Source organism: Perognathus longimembris, chromosome 8 (genome assembly GCF_023159225.1).
Source record: "Perognathus longimembris pacificus isolate PPM17 chromosome 8, ASM2315922v1, whole genome shotgun sequence".
Lineage (NCBI taxonomy): Eukaryota > Metazoa > Chordata > Mammalia > Rodentia > Heteromyidae > Perognathus > Perognathus longimembris.
The window spans coordinates 43584484-43605931 of record NC_063168.1 but is presented as its reverse complement, the minus strand read 5'-3'; the positions used below and the strand labels follow the sequence as shown (position 1 = coordinate 43605931).

The window sequence follows — 21448 nt, the reverse complement described above, 5'->3', positions numbered from 1 at the left end:
AAGCCTGTACATATATTTTGGCTGAAAAACACCAGTAAAAGACAATGATTTTCCCTAGGAGTTTAATATGGAGTCTAGAATTACTCAATTGTTAATTAAGTGTCTACTATGGGTCAAGCCCCTGCTATTCCTTTTGTTAGACTCTACTCCAAATTGGATACCTACTTTGAAAAGTGTTTAACTCTTTTGGACTGGTTCTTCCTTTCCACAAGAAACTTATATTTTTGATTATGTCATTTTTATAGGAAGGAAGTGACATTGGGTTGTATGTTTACTCCTTACTACATTCACACATTACCAGAATATAGAGTCAGTCTTGTATTAGAGTGAGGGTCCTTCTTTCAAAGAAGTATTAAGGAGTCATATTCTAAATTTACTAATCTATAAGTGTTTACTTAATTTGCTGATTAAGCTTTCATATCCTGTAATGAAATATTACTGTTTGAAAATTTTTGTGAAGACACGATAAATATCATTTCTGTGAATAAATTTTCATCCTTATTCCATGATTTTTTTTAACTTACAGATAATATGTGTGGATCAGTAGAAATAGCACTGGGACTCAGAATAACAGATAGCTATGACTGTTAATGTAAACTATGACTTTTTAGCTATATCATGCTTTGCAAGATTATACTAATAATTTCTCTGTTGGTTTCTTCTCCAAGACATAAAGAAGGTATGTAGCTTACAAGCAAATGTCCCCAAGCATAGTATTCACTTAGCTACAAACTAGCAGAGTAAAAACTTCTAGTAAATTGCATGCCCTTTCCAAAGTTCTATTTGGTGGTTTGATCAATGAAGAAGCTGGAACGGAACATTGAACTATTTGCTCTTACAAGTGTTATGGTTATAATGAAGTAGATTTCTTAGTTACTAACTATCACCCATAGTAAAAACAAGCCAGATATAAATGTGGGAAACCAAAGTTCCCAAATTTAATCCATACTTCAGGGTCAAAATAAAAATCTCTCCATAAAAATTAGTTCAATAACAAAGACATTGTTGGGGACTTGAATTTACAAATTAATTCATCTAAGCTAATTATGGAAAATACAAAGGCAAATCATCAATAGGGCTTTCCTGAGACATGAACTAACTTATTATCTTTCACCAATGAAAATAGTTATGATTTAGAGTTAACACACATAAGAGCTTCCAGCTGAATTATATAGTCGTGCTGACTTTTTTATGAAGTCTCCAGGAGTTATTCTTGTCTTATTGTCTTATTTTCTTATTGTCTTATTTTCAAATCCTCACAGTCCTCACCACAACATTCCACAGTTGCTCCTTTCTTTAAATAACAGTAATCAAATTCTACTACTAACTGTGACAGTTAAGGCATTTCATTTGACCTTGCCAGACTAAATCTTCTGGCAATAATCATTGTCCTTAATTTCACTAGGTTCCTACCATAGGTTTCTAGTTCACTGGTATCTAGTGCCTCCTAGTGAAACACTGCAGAATTACTGTGCTGTAGACAAGAGGGAGGAGGGAGGAGAGAGAAAGGAAGACAGAGGGAGGCTAGAGAAGATAAAAGAAAAAAAAATATGTAGGAGAATACAAGAGAAAAGAGAAAACAAGTAAAAAGTGGAGGATATAGGATACCTTTTATTGGACTATATTAGGGATTCCTATTCTCTCAGTCTTTTTTTTTTTTTAAACAAATGGACTATTTAATTGCTCCCTGAATACTTTCACTGTCTATTTCTTCTGGGTCATCCAACCAAAATAAATACATGTTTCAAAAGACTCCTTAAGCTAATTACTTTTTTCCATTCTGTACTATATATTAGTCATTCCAAAATTCCTTTTTGAATTTTTTCCTTCTTTACTTCCATTTCATATCTTATTCTTAGCTAAGTTGGAAACAATTCTCATATTTTCTATGTATAATATTTTTAATTTAAAAATAGTCTTTCTACACAGACTGTAAGCCTGGTCTATGATACATGCTCTTTTTATGTTTCTAGATCTAATGTATTAGTTTAGGAATAAAATGACTATCTGACAGTGAGTAGCTTTAAAAGACATTAGCATTCAGTGGTATTCAAGTGAATTCAATATTTTAATCTTCAAAGGTTACTGTTATTTGTTTAGAGTAACCTTGAGTTTGTGCAAGTGGGGGACATTAGGTTTTGTGAACTGATGCTATGGAAAGAGGAGTTTCTATTTTGGTTGGGAAATAATTTGCAACATAACTGTAACCATGTACAAATAAGAAATTAATGATGTATTGTATTCTCAAGCTTTACTTTGCATGCAGCAAAAATGACTTTTTCAACTTTAAATGGTTTGCACACAATGTTATTTCAGTACCTCGCTCCACACACACAAAATGGAAAGTAGGTATCTTCTTCAGAAAAGGTCAATATTTATTCTAAAATGTGAACTGTTGGGTATAGGAATATCTTATATTCTCCAAAAGAGCATAAAATTTACCTCTACTAATTAGTTTCCTGATGAAAGCCATCCAGACAATTACAGGGCAATACCACTGGCCAATGTGTTAGGTGTTTTTCATTAAAGGTATAGTGCTGCTACAGATGAATTGCTTCATATAAAAGCACTTACCACAAAACCCTATAATGGAAGGTTAAGTGCTATACTTAATTACTAATTTCAACCCTTATTACCTATATTTTTCAATGCAGGCACTTTAAAAGGAACCAAATATAGACTGTTGGTCCCCTCCTGCTTCTCTGATTATAGGATTTTGTGATAAAAGCATTAGTTCAGGTGCTTTTCTAATAAATAATAACCATCTCCCTTCAATTTTTTAAAATAAAAATAGCCATGCCACAGACCAATATAAAAGATATACATTAGACCTTGATATTGAACTCCTATTTAAAAATCACTTTGTTCTACAAACTTTCATCTTTATAAAACACAAATTAAAAGTTGTATTTAGCCTCTATGGCCTTGTGGACAATGCAGTTCCATGAGAAAGGGGTATTTGAAATTTTCATAATCATTTCCTTTTTCAACATCATGCTGAAATTCATACAGAGCTGATGATTATTTATTTCTTTTTAGTGTGCTGGCCCTGGGGCTTGAGGGCTGTCCCTCAGTTTCATTCCTCAAGGCTGGGACTCTACCACTTGAGTCATAGCTCCACTTTTGGCTCTTTGGTGGTAAATTAGAAACAATAGTCTCACAGACTTTTTTTTTTTTTGGCATAGACTAGTTTCAAACCATAATCATTGGATCTCATCCTCATGATTGCTAGGATTACATCATAAGCCATCAGCATCTGACATTAATTAATACTTTTGATGGTGACTTTTCTGCATTTTTGGATATCATTCATTTTTGTTTGTTTGTTTTTTGCCAGTCCTGGGGCTTGGACTCATGGCCTGAGCACTGTTCCTGACTTCTTTTTGTTCAAGGCTAGAATTCTACCTCTTGAGTCATAGCACCACTTCTGGCTTTTTCTATTTGTGTGGTGCTGAGGAATTGAACCCAGGGCTTCATGCATGCTAGGCAAGCACTCTACCACTAAGCCACATTCCCAGCCTCATTAATTTTTTGGTGTGCTTTATATGAACATTTCTCATATGTGATATATTGTTTCTTACAGGCAAATGCTATGTTTCTTCCTTGCTGTGTCCAAACTCCAGAATATTTGTAACTTTTCCCATTCTTGATTTATTAATGTTACCTAAAATACCCAGTGATGAATGGGCACTTGAATCTTTGGTCAAGATTATAACAAAATCAACAATTTCTAAAGGCATGCCCTTTAGTTACAATGTGACTACCGCTTTGTTATACTTTTTAAACTAATTGGTGAATGATGAATTATATGTATTAAACAAATATTCATCTATAAGCATGATGCATTTCCTCAAATAATTACTACTACCAAAATATAATGACTAGTATTAAAATTGGACATTATCCTGTTACAAGAAAAGCAGGGATCTGATCAGGGTCTTGGTCCCATACAATTATCTTTGTATCTAATATATACACAATTATAAAATTATTAATCACATAGTATATAGTAAAGTTGCACAATAAAGAAAAAAATTAAACATGAATGATTTACTAAGATGTAAGGAATGCATTTCCACCCCAGATTTGAGTCATCTGTGGTGTTTTGCATGTGTAATATATATATATAGGTAACATAAAGTACCAATGTAAAACAAAAGTCAACTAACTATTTTACTCATAATTCCGCAAACTATGTTGAGCAGAACTTCCTCTTTTGCCCCATAGGTAAGCATTACTAGTCTCAGATAATAACAGAAATCATTAATGATTCTTAAAGTTAACTCGTTGGATAGTGCTGATAAAACTTTAGAAACTCCAGTGATTTTTAAAGCATTAACTCTGGAAAGAACACTAGACTATGAGAAGCCACCCTATGCTAACAGTTGAAAGAATTGTTGTTTATCCAAGTTCAAATCTACAGTTCACAGGTGATACCACCCTGGTCCAAAGCCCAGACTTTATCCTTCCCACTTATCATCACATCCAGTGCAATGACTTCCTCTCAGAAAACAGGAGTTGATAAATCTGTATTTTGGAAAAATTCTGTTTTCTATAATTCCAATGTGGTTGTAGATATTATTTTTTGTTAAGTATGTATGTACTAGGATTTCAGTGAATGCAATGGAATGTGCTAGCCAGGCTGTATGTGTAATATATTTTAAAATTAATTTCCTTTTAGATCTTCCATTCCCTCATCCTACTACAGATACCAAAAGAAGGACTATGCTCACATACTTGTGTAAAAGATGTGCTAATTCCCAGGATATAATTTGGGAAATATTTATTGAATGCTTATTATTTGACAGTATTATAACAGAGCCTGAACATATTATTCTATTCACATTTTGGCACATAAAAGTTTTATTTTCTTATATGAAATACACACACACACACACACACACACACATCCCAAACACTAATCTTATAGACTGATTTAGAACTGGGCCTTCAAGAACGAAAATGATATGAACCAGAGAAATACCACAAACATTTCATTTCCTATTGTGAGTCAGTACTAAGGGAACATTGTGGTATATTTACTACATTAGTGGTATCAACAAATTACTTATTTCATGGGGCAGGTAGTTGTAATAAGGGAGTTAATTGTATATACACCTGTTTATCACTTTCCTTGGGATAAATGAAAAAGTGTTTTATACTAGCTCTTTATACTGTGTTATAGTGAGCTATAGGAAACATTATCATTGCAGACTTCAAATGAGTAACAAAGGATACTTGTCTTCCAGAATCCTCATGGAGTTCCATAGTTACATGAAAGTGAGAGACTCCATGTACATGTTCTATCTGCTGAATGCCAGTGCTGTGGTTCTAGTTACCGGTGATTTTGATGCTTTCTACTGGCCCCCTGTTCTTCCTTCATGATTCTGGAATCCCAACTGTGCTTTACCATCAAAGGATTACTCTAGCCTTGTTTTTTCCAGAAAAAAAAAGGTGTTATAATCTACTTTCCCTTGGTTTTAAATTTTAACTCTGTTACTTTTGACAAAGCCTTTCTTTTGTTCAAATACAAGGATCCAGTAAAAAAAAAAAAAGTTTTGATGTGATGTGCCTTTTATGTGTGCTTTTTTTGTTGTTGTTTGTTTCATTAATGTCCTAGATTTTGCAAAACATAGCATGTGCCTTCAAGTTCACCTATAAAATGCCATTGGTAAATGGTAGCAAGAACACAGTTGAGGACAGCATTACATTGACATGACTCTAAAGTCCAATAAATATTTGATGGTTTCTAAGAAAATCGTATTTTGGAGAAATGGACACAAAACAGTGCTTTTGTTTTCCAGTTTGTGTTACATAAAAATCTTCCCCAGATACACATTCACTGGCATACCTGCAGGGTAGCGCTCAATCACCGGCCAGCTATCCACCTGTAACGTGGCATTGCCACCACTCCTTGTGAATCGCACTACATGGTATTTTCCATCATTAATGATTGCATTGGACTCTTCAATGGCGATGTCGTCTGTCCCAACATTAAACTTAACCCCAATTTTGCCTTGATGCTGGAACAAAGGAGAAAAGACACAAACAAAAAAACCTGAATTAGCTCAGACTGATCAGTAAGCATTCAAGAACTGCAAGATCTTATTTAAGGGCAGACACTGGATGACAGCTGTTTCCCTCTGATTTTTGCTTCTGAAAAACTGCATGTAGTAGGAATAAAAGAGGCAAAAATTTTGACATTTGAGTAAATCTGAGACATCTCTTTCATAGATAAATGATCTTCCTAAAGACACACTTTAAAGGGAACGGAGGTGCCTTCTTCTCAGAGGCTGCCATGGAGAAGGTGCCCAGCTACCAGTGCAAAAGCGCATCCTTTCAAGTCCTTTACCACAGTACCTTTAGTCCACTCTCCCCATTTCACAAGTAAAATGAGACTTGAAATTCTCCCTTTGAATAAGTGGCAAAAAAGCAGAATATTGAGGTCTGTTTAGAATTAAGTGTCAAATGCTCACAGTGTAGGAAATCAAATCACTCTAAAAGGGCACCATGACAGGCATTTAATAAATGCAATTTCTTACTCATTATTTACAAAATCACAAAGCCTAACAGCCTACAATTTCTTCAGCATCTTTTTTATGTAGATAATGAAACCATGACATAAGAGTTACAAAGGAAGACTTGATCGAGGTCATGTGAGTTCATGGAACTGAATTAGAAATGAGTCCATTCCCTCTTTTATATATTAAGCTAAAAAGAAACTAAAAAAAAAAATCTATCAAGCTATCATAATTGTGCTAAGAAACAGTACCAAGCATTCTAAGTGTAAAGTTGTAGCATTTGGCTTTGAATTTCAGAGCATGAGGTGGCAAACAGAAACACGTGCTTGTGTTTCATGCTGCTACAACTCCATCAAGAGCTCAGTCAGTTTTTTCCTATTAATTTAACTTAATTTAATTTAATTTTATTGTCAAGGTGACATACAGAGGGGTTACAGTTACATATGTAAGGCACTGAATACATTTCTTGTCAAACTTGTTACTTCCTCCCTCATTTTTCCCACACCTTTCCTCCCTGCTCCACCAGTTGTACAGTTAGTTTACTACATACTGCCTTGTAAGTATTGCTGTTGCATTGGTTCATCTTTAGTCTTTTCTCTCACCATTTTGATGTTCCCCCTCACTTCCCTAATTCAGCATGTGATTTTGCCCTTAAGCAACAGTTCAGAATATCTGCATCCCAGGCCTTTGTCAAAAACCAGAACTTCACACTGTTATGGCCTACCTTTCAAGCCTTTCATCAAATGGCATTGGGAAAAGAGTTTAAAGGACAAACAGTCATCCATTCCTATAGAAATTTTAAGTGGGGATGTTGGAAGCCTGCCTTGCTGGATTCTTGCACTACGTGTGCCACATAATGCTCCCAGTTACATTAAGAAGCATTGTTGGGAAGAAGGCTGGCATAGTCATGGGTATGACTGCATTAATTGAAGGGAAGTGAATACATTATTTGTCACATTACTCATTGATTGTCCTCTTGATGCAAACATCCTGAATTTATTTGCTTTTTCTCCTTGTTGGTATCTACTATCCCTATAGGCTCTCTTATGAAAAAGTAGTTTAATGTTTGTTTTTTTCTTTTTATTTTCTTTAGGCTGGAGGGATAAGTTGACTTTAAAATATATTTCCTTTTGTATATGAACTATACATCATATCTCTTAAAAGATTTTCTTATAATTTCCTGTAATGTTAAACTGTAATAATACATGTAAAAATTTATATATACATTAAAATATGAAAATACCTCATGAAGTGATTTATTGAAAATGAACAAATAGAAATCATGCTAAAATGAGAACTTAAGGTATGCATACAAATATATGATAAACTACTAAAAATTTTAAGAAGTCTCCGTAAACCCATGAATAAGATTTCTATTTTGATTAAAATTATAAAAATATCGATTACCTAAATTTGTCTACAAAATGACTAAAAATATCTTACAATGGTATATATTTTTAAAAATAAGGATAATGAGAGATATGGTAGAAAATTAAAAATAGTAAATTCCAAGGGCAACATCCGCAAAGTCCATACAGGGTATTAAAATTGTTCTTCCCATGTTGACCCAGGTTATTAACAGTGGCATATGCATTTACTGTTCAAAATGATTTATAAAATGGAAGTGTGGTGTTCCTCAAAACAGTTCCATAAGAAAGTAGTATTCTTGACTCCATATTCTGGATTAGAAAACTGAGGCACAAAATATTTAAGTAACATGGCTAAGGTCAAACACCTAGAAAAAAAAACCTATGATTCCGGCTGGGGATATAGCCTAGTGGCAAGAGTGCCTGCCTCGGATACACGAGGCCCTAGGTTCGATTCCCCAGCACCACATATACAGAAAACGGCCAGAAGCGGCGCTGTGGCTCAAGTGGCGGAGTAGCTAGCCTTGAGCGGGAAGAAGCCAGGGACAGTGCTCAGGCCCGGAGTCCAAGGCCCAGGACTGGCCAAAAAAACAAAAACAAAAACAAAAAAAACCTATGATTCAAGCCCAGGCAGTCTATGTCCAGGGTCTGTGCTCTCAATCACCACAACACTCTGCAGAAGAGTTCTGTAGAGTCTATACCTACATTGATTGTATTTGGTAAATCTTGTGGTTCTTTGCTACCTATTTTATTTCCCCTGCTAAAATACATGCACCATGGGACTTTATATTGTCATTTGGTTGGTAAATATGGATCAATCAATGTCTACCTGAAATCATTTTATAATACATGGTAAGCAATTGAATGTGACTGTATTAAGATGTTAAAGTGAGAGCTTTTGATTGTTTCAGTTTTAGCTTGGTGACAAGTCTAAAAGCAGATTGCAGTTTCCATTTTTACAAAATGAAGTACAAAATTTCTTTTTTTATTCACTCTATTGTTTTATTTTATAGTTTGTTACCACTTAAAATGTTTTTTTTTGTTTAATTGTCAAACTGATGTTCAGAGAGGTTACAGTTTCATATGTTAGGCCATGGGTACATTTCTTGTACATTTCTTGTACAAATTGTTACCTCCTCTCTCATTGCCCCCTCCCACCTCCTTCTTTCCCTCTCCCCCACCAAATGGTTTTGCAAGTATTGCTTTTGGAGTCGTTTGTCTTTTTATCCTTTGTCTCTCAATTTTGATATTCCCTTTCACTTCCCTAGTTCTAATACCAGTGTATACAATATCCAGTGAACTCAGATAAGATACAGTGATAGTGCGGGTACAACCAGAGGAAGGGGATATGAGAGGATCATCAACAATAGAAGCTATGGTTTCACATGGTATGTTGAAAGTAATTACAGCAGTGATGTAACAGTCTTTTCCATAACATGGAGTTCATTTCACTTAGCATCATCTTATGCATTCATAGTGACTAGCCTAAACCTGTGCTAATTATTCCCTATGAGGAAGACCATAGAGTCCATGTTTCTTTGGGTCTGGCTCACTTCACTTAGTATAATTTTTTCCAAGTCCTTCCATTTCCTTACGAATGGGACAATGTCATTCTTTCTGATAGAGGCATAAAATTCCATTGTGTATATGTACCACATTTTCCTGATCCATTTTTCTACTGAGAGGCATCTGGGTTGGTTCCATATTTTAGCTATGACAAATTTTGCTGCAATAAACATTGCTATACTGGTGGCTTTAGTGTGTTCTTGTTTGTGGTCTTTTGGGTAGATGCCCAAAAGTGGGGCTGCTGGGTCATAGGGGAGCTCTATATTTAGCCTTCTGAGGAATCTCCATACCGTTTTCCTGAGTGGCTGAACCAGTTTACATTCTCACCAACAATGAAGTAGGGTTCTCTTTTGGTCATATCCCCTCCAACATTTCTTATTGTTAGTTTTCTTGATAAAGGACATTCTTACTGGGGTGAGGTGGAATCTCAATGTTGTATTGATTTGCATTTGTTTTATGCCAGTGATGTAGAGCACTTTTTCATGTGTTTCTGGGACATTCTCATTTCCTCATCAGAGAAGTCTCTTTTTAAGTCTTTAGCCCACTTGTTGAGAGGCTATTGGTTCTTTGAGGTTTTGTTTTGGAGGAATGTAATTTTTTTAGTTAAGCATATATTTCAGATATGAACAGAACTAATTTAGGTTCTCTGTTTTGAGATTCTAAATAGTTAACAACAAGGTATTATCAGTATCAGAAAGAATGACACTGCCATTTCCTAAGGAAATGGAAGGGCTTGGAAGCAATCATTCTAAGTGAAGTGAGTCAGACCCAAAGAAACACGGATGCTATGATTTCCCACATAGGGAATTAGTACATGTTTAGGTTAGTCATAGCAGAAGATCACACTAACCCAATAGCAATGCTTGTATGAACACATAAGATGATGGTAAGCGAAATGAACTCTACGTTATGGAAACAAGTGGTATATCATTGTTGTAAAATTATTTTCCATATGACATGTGAAGCAGTAGCCCCCCCACACACTTTTTTTTCTCTTGTATTCTGTTCCTGTAGTTTTCCTTCTGCTATCACAAAATTTCTTAATCCAGACTTGAAAGGAGAACTGCATTAAGAACTATTCCTGGGGCCCTTAATCCAGATGATCAAAATAGAAAGAAAGACTAGACCAAGTGGCTTATGTTTGCAATCCAGCTACTCACGAAGCTGAAATAGGGAGGACTATGGTTCCAGGGGCAAAAATTGTTGAAGTCCTGTCTGGACAGAGAAAGTTGGACATCCAGGCCAGCTCAGAACAAGCAAGGTGATATCTCAAAAATATACCAACAAAAAGGGTTTCATCTGAGGTGTGGCTCAAAGTGTTAGAGCTCTTTCCTGGAAAGCATTGAAGCCTTGAGATGAATACTATTAGGGCTCAAAGGATAAACAAACAAACAACAAGAACAACAACAAACAGGAGAAAAAAGTCAAGATCAGACTGATAATTAGAAGCAAATTTTGGAATACAGTCAGGATTGGCAATGTCCTTCCCAACTGGAAGGTTAGTGTATCCTTATCTCAACTTCAGGGAGAAGAGATTTGAATGAATGGAGCATCTCAGGAAGTTTTATGTGTATCTTCTAGAATTTGGTTACAGTGGTTGCTGTCCTTGGCAACCTGAGACTTCTTTACCCTAAGACATCTCCAAGGAGAATGATTGACTGACTCCCTGATGACAGAGCAAAACAGCTACCATACCTGCGACCACTTGTGTACCAGAGTTCGTTAAGACAAAGGACCCATGTGTATGACCTGTGGATCAGAAGTTCAAGACCCAGCACAGATTTGTTGTTGGATATTGTTTAGCAGGGCCCCTGAAGAGGTGGAGAAAGATAGGCAAGAAATCAGTGGAAAGAAGTTGGAACAGTCTTGCAACTGTGGATTCCCAATGGCCGAAGTAGGAACCTGAAATGACCATGTGAAAGAGTCAAGCTTCCTCTTGGAGGGAATTTTAGGTAAGGGGATTTTAGTGCTAGGATTTACAAGTCTACAAACACTCATTTGAACACAATAGCTCAATATCAATGTATATATGATCACATAAGATGATTCTAAGTGAAATGAACTACAAGATTTGGAAATAAGTTGTTTATCTTTGATGTTGTTATTTCCAATGTACCCTATGAAATTATGCCTTTTCCTTCAGTTTTTCTTTCCCATGCTTTTCTTTCCCATGCTTTTACCCCTGTACCAACTGACTTTGGTACACTGGTATTGTCTGTACATTTATCGGAACTAGGGTTGGGGAACACCAAAATGGAGAGATGCAGGGTAAAAGGCAAAGCAATGCAACAGCACTATTTACAAGACAATATGCTATAAACCAACTGTACAACTCAGGGGAGAGTGGGAGGGTACAGGGATAGGGGAAGATGGAAGAAAAGCAAAGGAGGAGGCAAACTTTTAAGAAATGTACTCACTGCCTTGCATATGTAACTGTAACCCCTCTGTACATTACTTTGTTGATAAAAAATGCAAACAAAAAATAAAAACACTCAATTGAAACTTCACCCTCTAGACCCTGTAAGCTTCAAGTCTTGGCTGAGCCCCCAGCTAGATGACTGCTACGGTGTTAGACAAGTAAGGTTTTTTCTGTCCCTCTTCACCTGCTTCCTCCTTGGAGGATTCAAGGAGGAAAGGAAGGAATGACAGTCACAGAAGAAAAAGGAAACTCAATTGTGTTTTCCCTCTCAGTACAGGTGGAATCTCTTGTGTGCCTCAAGCAGAGTTATCACAGAGGCTTACCTGAAGCATTTCTTATGGCACAGAACTGAATTTGAGTAACTCTATTGTATCTAAAAGTGAACAAATGATCTTACCAGACAGTTGCAACCAAAGTGATGTTGAGACTGTCCATGAACTTCCTTGGGGGTCAGGAAGAACTCTTCTTCAGAACATGTTTACAAGTATGCACTATATCCTAGGTAGCAGCTTTCGTCATGTAACAAGTACATGAAGGCATTTGTTATGCAGGAGTTGTCTATTTTGAGAGTTTTTTTTTCTAAAGTACATGTGCCTCTTACTTATTCTGATAACAAGACCATGATCTATTTCCTCAGACTTTTATTTACCAATGAGATTTAAGTTCTGTGAACAGAGCCATCACAATGCCAAAGCTAAGAAAAAAAAAATCCAAACTCACAAAAAAGTTCTGCAAGTTTAACTTTTTTTTTTTACAGTGTCCTGCACTTGAAATATAAAATGCTCATCTGCTATGGTGCAAACATTCCTAGGTTTTACAGGATCTGATTTTTTTTTTGCAACACAGTAAAGAAATAATTAAGAAACAGAGAAGTTCAATGATTTCTACAGAGCTCCTGATTTTTAAATGATGCCTGTCTATTCTTGGATATATTGACTTGTTTTCTCTACTTTCAGTATCTGTAACTTGTTATTGATTTAAATCCTTCAGAGTTAGCTAGCATAAAGCTGAATACCACTCAAGTAGAACTATATAATAGGTCTTTCCCCACTTAGGACATGCTGTACTCCAGTATAAACTGTATGAAGTGCTTGACAAGCAATTTAAATATAAGTGATAGCCAAGGGTCATTTTCCCCTGAAAACTAATATTTTCATATTAATATTACTATCAAGCATATCTTTTCAGATCAACATTTAGGCTTCTCCTCAGAAACTGTAAATCTCCTCAAAATAATCTCCTGAAAACATGTTGACAGGACACTAAGTCATTTCAATTGTATAAACAATAAAACTTGTTAAACTTTCTTGCCAATGGATAATTACAATTTAAATGAATTCATTTTGTATTCTTATTTTCCAGGATTAAATATGATTGTCTTGGGCACATTCTCATGAATATTGCATTAGCAAACCAGCAGTCGGTACACTGGACATGTAGTGATCTCTCTGTATTATCGCTTTCTTCCTTGAAATGAATAACGCTCTCATACCATAATTTCAAAAATCTATTATAAGAATATCAGTAATGAGGCATTTTTAATTTAATGAAGTCTTTCCATGGATTCATTAAATAAATAGTGACAAAGGTAATTATTGATTTTTTCCACAAAAGCTCATTTCTGAATAAAGATTAGAATTATTAAACCAATTTAAAAAGAAATACCATGAAATACAACACCAGGAAGGCACTTGAAAGTTCTAGGAAGTAACTATGCAATTTAGTGCCCTATCTAATTCTGTGTGAAACAGCACTCATTTGAACCAATATATAATGATATTTAGGGCATACTTCAAGCAAGAACCTAACACAACACAGATACAGTCATATTCACATCTCTGTGTAGCTGAAATAGATAAAGCAGAATACACACACACACGTATATATAAAATATTTAACTTTTCTATACAGCATACAGATACACCACTTTAAACTTTAGTTCATTGTTTTCTTTCCCTTATTCTAGGGTTCTGTAGAGGTCTTTGCTCAATGATGCCCAGGACAAGAGCTCAATAAAAAAATGAAAAAGTCTTTCCTTTTATGTACTTGTTAACCAAGTTCCTAAAGACTGGACCTAAATGGGGCAAAAATATAGCTGGAAGTCCTGTCTATGTTCTGGAAGCTTCTGCTCTGAGCACTGACACAGAACCATACTCTAGGGTCCCACTTCAGAGGGAAACCAAACAAACAAACAAAAACAATGCCTTTGTGACACTGCTCAATTCAGAATCCAGGATAACTTCCGTGGTCCAAATCTACATTGTTGATTGAAACCAGAGTCAGCCAGATATTATGCTCTGCCCCCTGGAGATGAATCCTTACCAGAAAAGGAAGGTTTGAAGTAATAAGAGTCACATTTGGGCCTGTGGTTTACTGTTGCTGGAGTGGCAACTGTACAAGGACTCTAAGAGGATCTCCAGTTCTCATATCGGAATCAATACACTGATTCTTCTAATTAATTATTTAACCCAAACATATGTGAAAGACTTACAGATCCTACTGGCTAGTAAAAATGTGTGCTTATCAGTCTAGATGCTCAGCTATAGTAGTGTCATCTTTTGTTTGAACCTGGTACTGGGCTGCCAATAATCTGTCCCTCCCACAAACAAAAAAGCACCATGGTTTCAAATATAAGACATTTTTGCTTTGTCTTCTGCCTTTCCTATTGAATACTATCTTCTTTTTGTATCTAATTAAATTATGAACATTGATTGTTGAGTATGCACCCTACATTGGGCCAGCTGTGAAGACAGTAGAAACATGCTAGTGGTGACTTCCTGTCTTTAGCAATGACATTTTTGATCAAACTGGGAAGATAACCCACACAAGCAAAACGTCATCCCTACCACAGAGCCGAGAAAGTGTCTGAGGGGAGCCAGGAACATCAGGAGAGAGGTCTGCCTGGTGTTCCGAAGCCTCTCCTATGTAGCAAGGACAAGCCTGCACTAGGGCCAGTGGAGGCCCAAACATCACCTAGGGGCTATTGTTTTTCTTTCTGTTACCACTTTTTCAAGTCCCTAAATATCAGAGCTGTACTGAGTTATCTACAGTGTTACCTTGTCTGTCAGCATACTCAGAGCGCTCAGTACACCTGGAAGGAAAATACCGTTATCTCTGTCCCACCTGGGAATTTAAATGATTTCTCCTAAACAACAAACCTAGTAAGTCTTAGTACTAGAATCTGACCAAGTTGGTGGAACTGTCTCAAAAGGAATGACTTTAACTGTGTTGATATTTCAGAAAGACTTTGGTGAAAAGGCGGCCTTAGAGATTGAGTTAGGTAAAGAGCTATTGAACAGTGAAGCTATCTTTCTATATAAATGGGTTTCATAGGGGCACAAAATATGGTATTAGAAGTGGGAAAAGATTGAGGGTAATAACACAGCAGAAATAATCCCTTTAAGGAATCTACTTTTTAAATTTCATTTTCCTTATAAAGGCCTCACTAAAGACAGTGTATTTTCTAATATGCCCTAATTCTACAGACTATGATGGCTTTTTCAGTCTATGAAACTCTGTCATGAAATGCCATTATCTCCCAAATACTTGTACTTCCCTCTTGGTCCTTAAAGAGTCCAGTAAACTGACAGTCCAATAGACTGACAGTCTTCCCTCACAGGCTCCTGCAGAAGTTTTTATAAGCTTGTTTAACCCCTCAAACATAGGCTGTTTAAACCCTCTAGCACCTTGGGGGTAGGAAAATTATGTATTAATTATGGCATTTTTCTAATAGACTGTTCTAATAGGTTATAAGTAATATACTACATTTATATAATTTCCCAAACACTAATGCTTTTAATTGAAATGTAATCCATAGTAAAACTTACTCTTTTAATGCCTATGGTCCTGTGGTTTTCATTTTACTCACAATATGTACAACCATTTTTACTATTAAGTTCCAAAATATTTGCATGCAATGCTATTTTCAAATGAGGAAACACATCTATTTTAGCATACTTAATGATTGCAAGGCCCCTGTGGTCTATTATTACTACTGCTACTGTATTATTGTTTTTCTTCTGGAAAACAAGTTTAGCTTCATAGTGAGTTAATGTTTAACTATGTAGTTATATCATTGTTGCTAGGGGACATAATATCTCATTAAGATTCCCAAAGAATTGTGTGGCAAGACAACTATTTTAGAAATGAAGAAGCTAAGGCTGAAATTCAAAACCCAGAACGTTTACTTATTAGTTGGCTCTAAAATCTAATTGTGCTCACATGTGGGGTGAAATGTGCTACAATTCATTGTATACAAAATGCAGACTGTTTAATCAGACCCTCTGTTTCCCCATACATTTTGATAACATGGTTCTAAGAAAAAGTTCAGAGGAAGACAAATCAATACGAGAAAACAAGAAATTACTACATCCGTTTTCTGGAATATACCCAACATACAAGCTTGAATTTGGGTTTCTATTAGTTGTTTTTTTTTTTTTTTAAGTTTATAAAACCGATGAATGCTTGGGTGTTATTTTGTTTTAAAATTGGTGTGTCTCTGATTTGGGAAGGGAATGAAGATCTTCTTTTGGGTTGATATGTCAGTAACTTGTGAAATCTTTAGTGATACCTATGTGGTCCCTCACAAGAAATTAAAGCCTCTGTCTGCAGCGATGATGAAAAAATGGAAAGATTTGTTTGTATTGGTAAGAAGTTTTTCTTGGTCAAGATGTAGAACCTGGTGGTATAAATGAAAAGGTGTTGTTGAGTTCACTTGAGAGAGAGGGAGATAGATACAAAGAGACAGATAGAGGCAGACAGAGATTCTGAGCTCTGTCAAATAATATGATAATACTTCAATACTTCTATTTCATTCTACTGTAACTTTTTGCATAAAATTAAACTTAGAATCAAGATAATGTTGGGATGGTATTAGTTGACAAAATGACTCAGTTAGTGTAAGTGTAAATGGGTTCAGAATTCTGACATTCATATTTTGATATCCCTAGTTTACATTAACTGAACTAGAGTACCTATTCTCTCTTTGATATAAAGATATCAGAGAAAGCACTGTAAAACTATTTTAAAGCTTTCCAGTGTAGTAGCCATGGTTTAAAGGTACATTGAACCTTTGTTGTGATCATTTCCCATAGTGTGAAAAGCCAACCTCTGTGTGGAACTACCACAGCTACACAATGGATGAAAGGTGATTTATCAGGTAAGTCAGGGTCATTGTGTTGTTATCATTAATTTTGTACCCCTATGGACTAAAACAGTAATCAGAAAATGGAAACTCTAGACTCCAATGTCTTTATTTTTTTCCAATGTCTTTATGTGTAAAGAATATTTTTCATTATTAAGCTTTTCCTCTTTCAAATAGAAGCACACAACCAAACACAGCAAAAAATAAGCATTAATTTTGTCCTACATAGCATTCGTCATTTATCAGAGATAATAATTCCTGTTGGAGACTTGGCCTATATGACTAAGGTTCATGTTATATCCACACTTGCTGAAATTACAGTAGGCTGATTAGAAAAAGATTGTTTTGGTTGTTATTATTTATGAGTTAAATATTGTTAGATTAAAATTCCTTAGTTGGATTTTGAATTTACTTTGTTCACATTCTATGGCTGTTTAGAAGACTAAATAGCAGACATTTCAGGTGCTGATTAAAATTATGATGTTTACTTTCCTACTTTGGTCAAATTCCTTGTCTTTGTATCATTGTTGGACTTATTTTTAATCTTTACTATGAACTGGTCTGTGCAGGGACGATTTTGGCATTACTATTTCTTCCTACCAAAGAGGTTTGTGATTGTGAATTTTATTTACCTGTGTATCTTAATACCATCATTTTCATGGACAGCTAACTACACAATTATTGTCTGAATACACCAAACTTCCAAAGCTCAGAGCACAATGTTGTCAGACACTCTTTTGATAGTAACTTTAGTCCACTTCATGGTAAATGTTACCTTAGGAACTAGGCCATAGATAAAACACAATTGACTCTTGTAATATTTTTAATCTTTGCAGAACATGAAAACCTGTCAAGAGATTAATGAGTTATTCTCAATGCTTTTGTTGTTGTTGTTGTTGTTTTTCCCAGTCCTGGGGCTTTGACTCAGGGCCTGAGCATTGTCCGTGGCTTCTTTTTGCTCAAGACTAGCACTCTACCACTTGAGCCACAGTGCCATTCCCGGCTTTTTCTTTTTATGTGGTGGTAAGGAATCGAACCCAGGCCTTCATGCATGCAAGGCAAGTACTCTACCACTTAGCCACATTCCCAGTCACCTTAATGCTTTTGTTAAAAAAATATACACTAGATACTATAATTTGGTATGGAAACAATTCTCTGGAGGTGACATCAATTTTTTTTAAATTTATTTGGGGACACCAATTAAAAAATCTTTCTTTTAATCATGACTTACAAGCAAAAAATGTAATAGTGATGTTTTCAAGGGTATTTGATGGACTGACTTTGTAATGATGCTATTTTGGGTTGTAGAAGCCTCAAGCACAGCCCTAATATCAAATGCATTCCATCAAAACAGCTGACAGTTCCTTTCTCTTTTCTTGTTTGCTTCCTTATTGACTTCTCAGCCAGAACTTATTGTCTGACATACATAGAAACCGGGAAATGTATGCACATGGGAACAAAAATGCCACCATCAGACTATTTGCTTTAGAATCAGCAAGGCTCTATTTCCCTGGAGTGTTAAGCCATAATTCCTGCAGCCACTACAAATAAATATATGTTTATATATGTAATTTTTACACAACAGAAGTTTCAGAAGAGAATCCATGGGAAATTCCAATGCTGAAGCTTCGAATGATGGTGACTTAGCTTTATTTTTACAACACAACCATAATACTGCCACAAAAATATCAAGCAATATTTATAAGGTTCTTTTAGCTACAGAGTCCTTCACAAAACTTCTGGTCATTTTCCTATGTCTCAGAAAACTTAAAGTGTGCATTGTTGGTTGAGTTGATATCTATTCATTTCCTTTGATTGCAGGGATTTTTGTGCAAATACTACTAAAATTTTGGAGCCACCCTAATGCATGATGTTTAATACCCATGTTTATTTTCTTATTGACCCATTCAAAAAAAATCACAGACTTTACAATTCTTCTGCCATTCTATAAAACTGTAGAGACGGTGTAACAAAAAAAAGCAAATAGTGCTACTGCCATTAGGAGCTTGAGTCTCAAAGTATTTCTTTACATATTAAGATTTCGATTAGCATAGAACACATGCCAAATGCCAAGAAGATAAACAGTAGGATGTCAGAGAGGGACTGAGTGATTAAGTAAAGACTTTTTGAGGAGCTGGAGATGAGAAGGAATCCATAATGAACACAGAAATTTTCCAGGCAAAGGAAGCAGTGTGAATCTAGGCTTTAGGAGAAAAAATGTGCTAAGAATAAAGACAGATGCTTTCTTTTGTTTGATTTTTTTTCTGTGTGCTTGTTTTTAAAAGAGTCTTATTATGCAGTCCAGTCTGACTTCAAACTCAGCATCCTCCTGCCTCAGTCTCCTGAGTGCTAGGATTATAGCTATGTATCATTATGTCCAGCTAAGATAGATGCTTTTCTGTATGCATAAATAAAGTAACAAATACAAATATATGCTCTTTACAGAGAAAAGATATGTATATTACATGTGAACATTTGAAGTTATCATCCAGAAAATTTTGTGTAGGAGCTCAAACTAGGTTATGAAATTATGCATAAAAAACTAATATATATCATTTACATAGATAAAGTAATTGAAAAATAGATAGATGTGCATCTATTTTAATCTTCCAATTGAGGAGTGGAAAATTGTTGCTAGAAATGTAGAACCTAATGGTATGCATTCTGACATCCATTTGATTATTTATTCCTATGTGTCATCATCAACGCACCTTATGGAATGCAATTTATAAAGGATTTTCTGAGTCAACTGGGACTCACCACATTTTCCAAAAGTCATTTACTTCTACAATGTCAAAAAATGTTTCATCATTCTGTGCTTATATTTCAAAGCTAATGTAACATGTTTAGTTTCTTTGTGAGGTAGAATATTTTGTTAACATATTTCTCTAGAGAGCTCTTTTATCTTAAGATGTAGCAACAGTTCTTCATATAATTTCGACCTTAGGACTGCTGTTTGAAATCATACGACTACTTTTCAAGTATCTTCCACAAATTAGTTGAAGGAAGAAACTTTTCACCTCTAAACTCTTTTATTTCCTGGTTCATGCAGAAAAATAGATGAACAGGGTTCCATACCTGTGTCTAAAAATGCAATCTTCTGGGCAGTGAAAACCAAGTCACTTGAACCCAAACAAGTTCTTTCTCTATTTGTACGTGCAGAAAAAATTCAAATCTATGAAGTCAAATGTGAATTTGCCCTACAAGATGGCCAAACACTTTGAAGCTAAAAACACCAAGTGCTCAAATCTAAACAACCTACAGTCACCCTGAAATTGAGATAAAGGTTCAATTGTAGTGATTCTAAGGATGCCTTCAGAAAATTTCCTGACGTTGCCTATCTCTCCAGCTAATCCAGAAGACTTGTGGATATTGATAATAAAGATAGGCTAAGGAATAATGACTAAGGACAAAGCGAAATCAGCAGCGTCCTCTCCAGAGAAGACATACTTCATCTTTGTCTTTGCTCCACTCTCCCTCCTACACTGACCTATCAGTTCCATGAGTGTACAAAATCCTGTCCCATCTCAGGACCTCTGCTGTTTCTTATGCCTGGTGGGTGAACCTTTTCTTTGATTGTTCCATCCTAAAATGTTTGATCCTCTCTATTTCATAGAAAACAACTGACCTTTTATATTTGGCGGAATGAAGCAAACATGTTGAGAATGTTAAGGTAGATCTAGATATTGAATCTGACGGACAAAAAGACAGTACTGTCTGCAAAAAAGTCCAATTCCAAAGCCAAAGCTCAGATGGTCACTAACTTCAAGGTCTGTGCTGACAGTAGTTTAAAAACAAAATGAGAGAGAAAGTCTATGATTGAGTGAGTTACCAAAATTCTTTTCTGGGCTTGGGTTATCTGTGATGAATCTTTAAGTACTGAATATCCCTAAAAGATTAATATTGTGTGACCTCGTGTCCAACTTATAGACTTCCCTGTCAAACATGCTGTACTAAAATGAACACAAACTACAGAAGATATAAAATATCAGGAAAAAGTAATCACGAATACAATTTTAAAGCTAAATTAAAAGCTTATCAAATTTATTCACTATTTTATAATATGGGGGCTAAGTCTTCCTCAACAAATGTGACTATTCTAGATGATCAAGTGCATTATTGTGATGATATGCTGATGACAATCTCAGATAGACTTCTATCATCCAGACTTCCCATCTTTACAAGAAATAATAAATATGAATATATATGTATGTATATATATATTTCCTTTTAAATGAAGAGGAAGTAGAACTTTAGAACTTTAGTAATAACCATACATCATTTGTCCCATATCACATAGCTGGCTAACAAGTGGCTAATCTGTGATTTGGCTTCAGGCAATTTGATTTCATATGTTGAATTATTCTAGCATCTCTTTCAGTAGGTCCAAGGTGATTAAAAGAAGTTGCTATTTAGGTGTGATACTAGTAAG

The 21448-nt window shown here is 35.4% G+C and overlaps 1 protein-coding gene across 10 annotated transcripts in view; it reads right to left on the bottom strand.

Annotated features, from left to right (window-relative positions):
• Positions 1 to 21448, bottom strand: part of Nrxn1 (neurexin 1) — a 1045218-nt gene that overhangs the window by 154834 nt on the left and 868936 nt on the right. For all 10 annotated transcript variants that reach the window (XM_048352955.1, XM_048352948.1, XM_048352950.1 and 7 more), the window contains one exon: positions 5852 to 6023. In XM_048352955.1, the coding sequence (XP_048208912.1) occupies positions 5852 to 6023 (172 nt within the window). The remainder of the gene's footprint in view (positions 1 to 5851; positions 6024 to 21448) is intronic.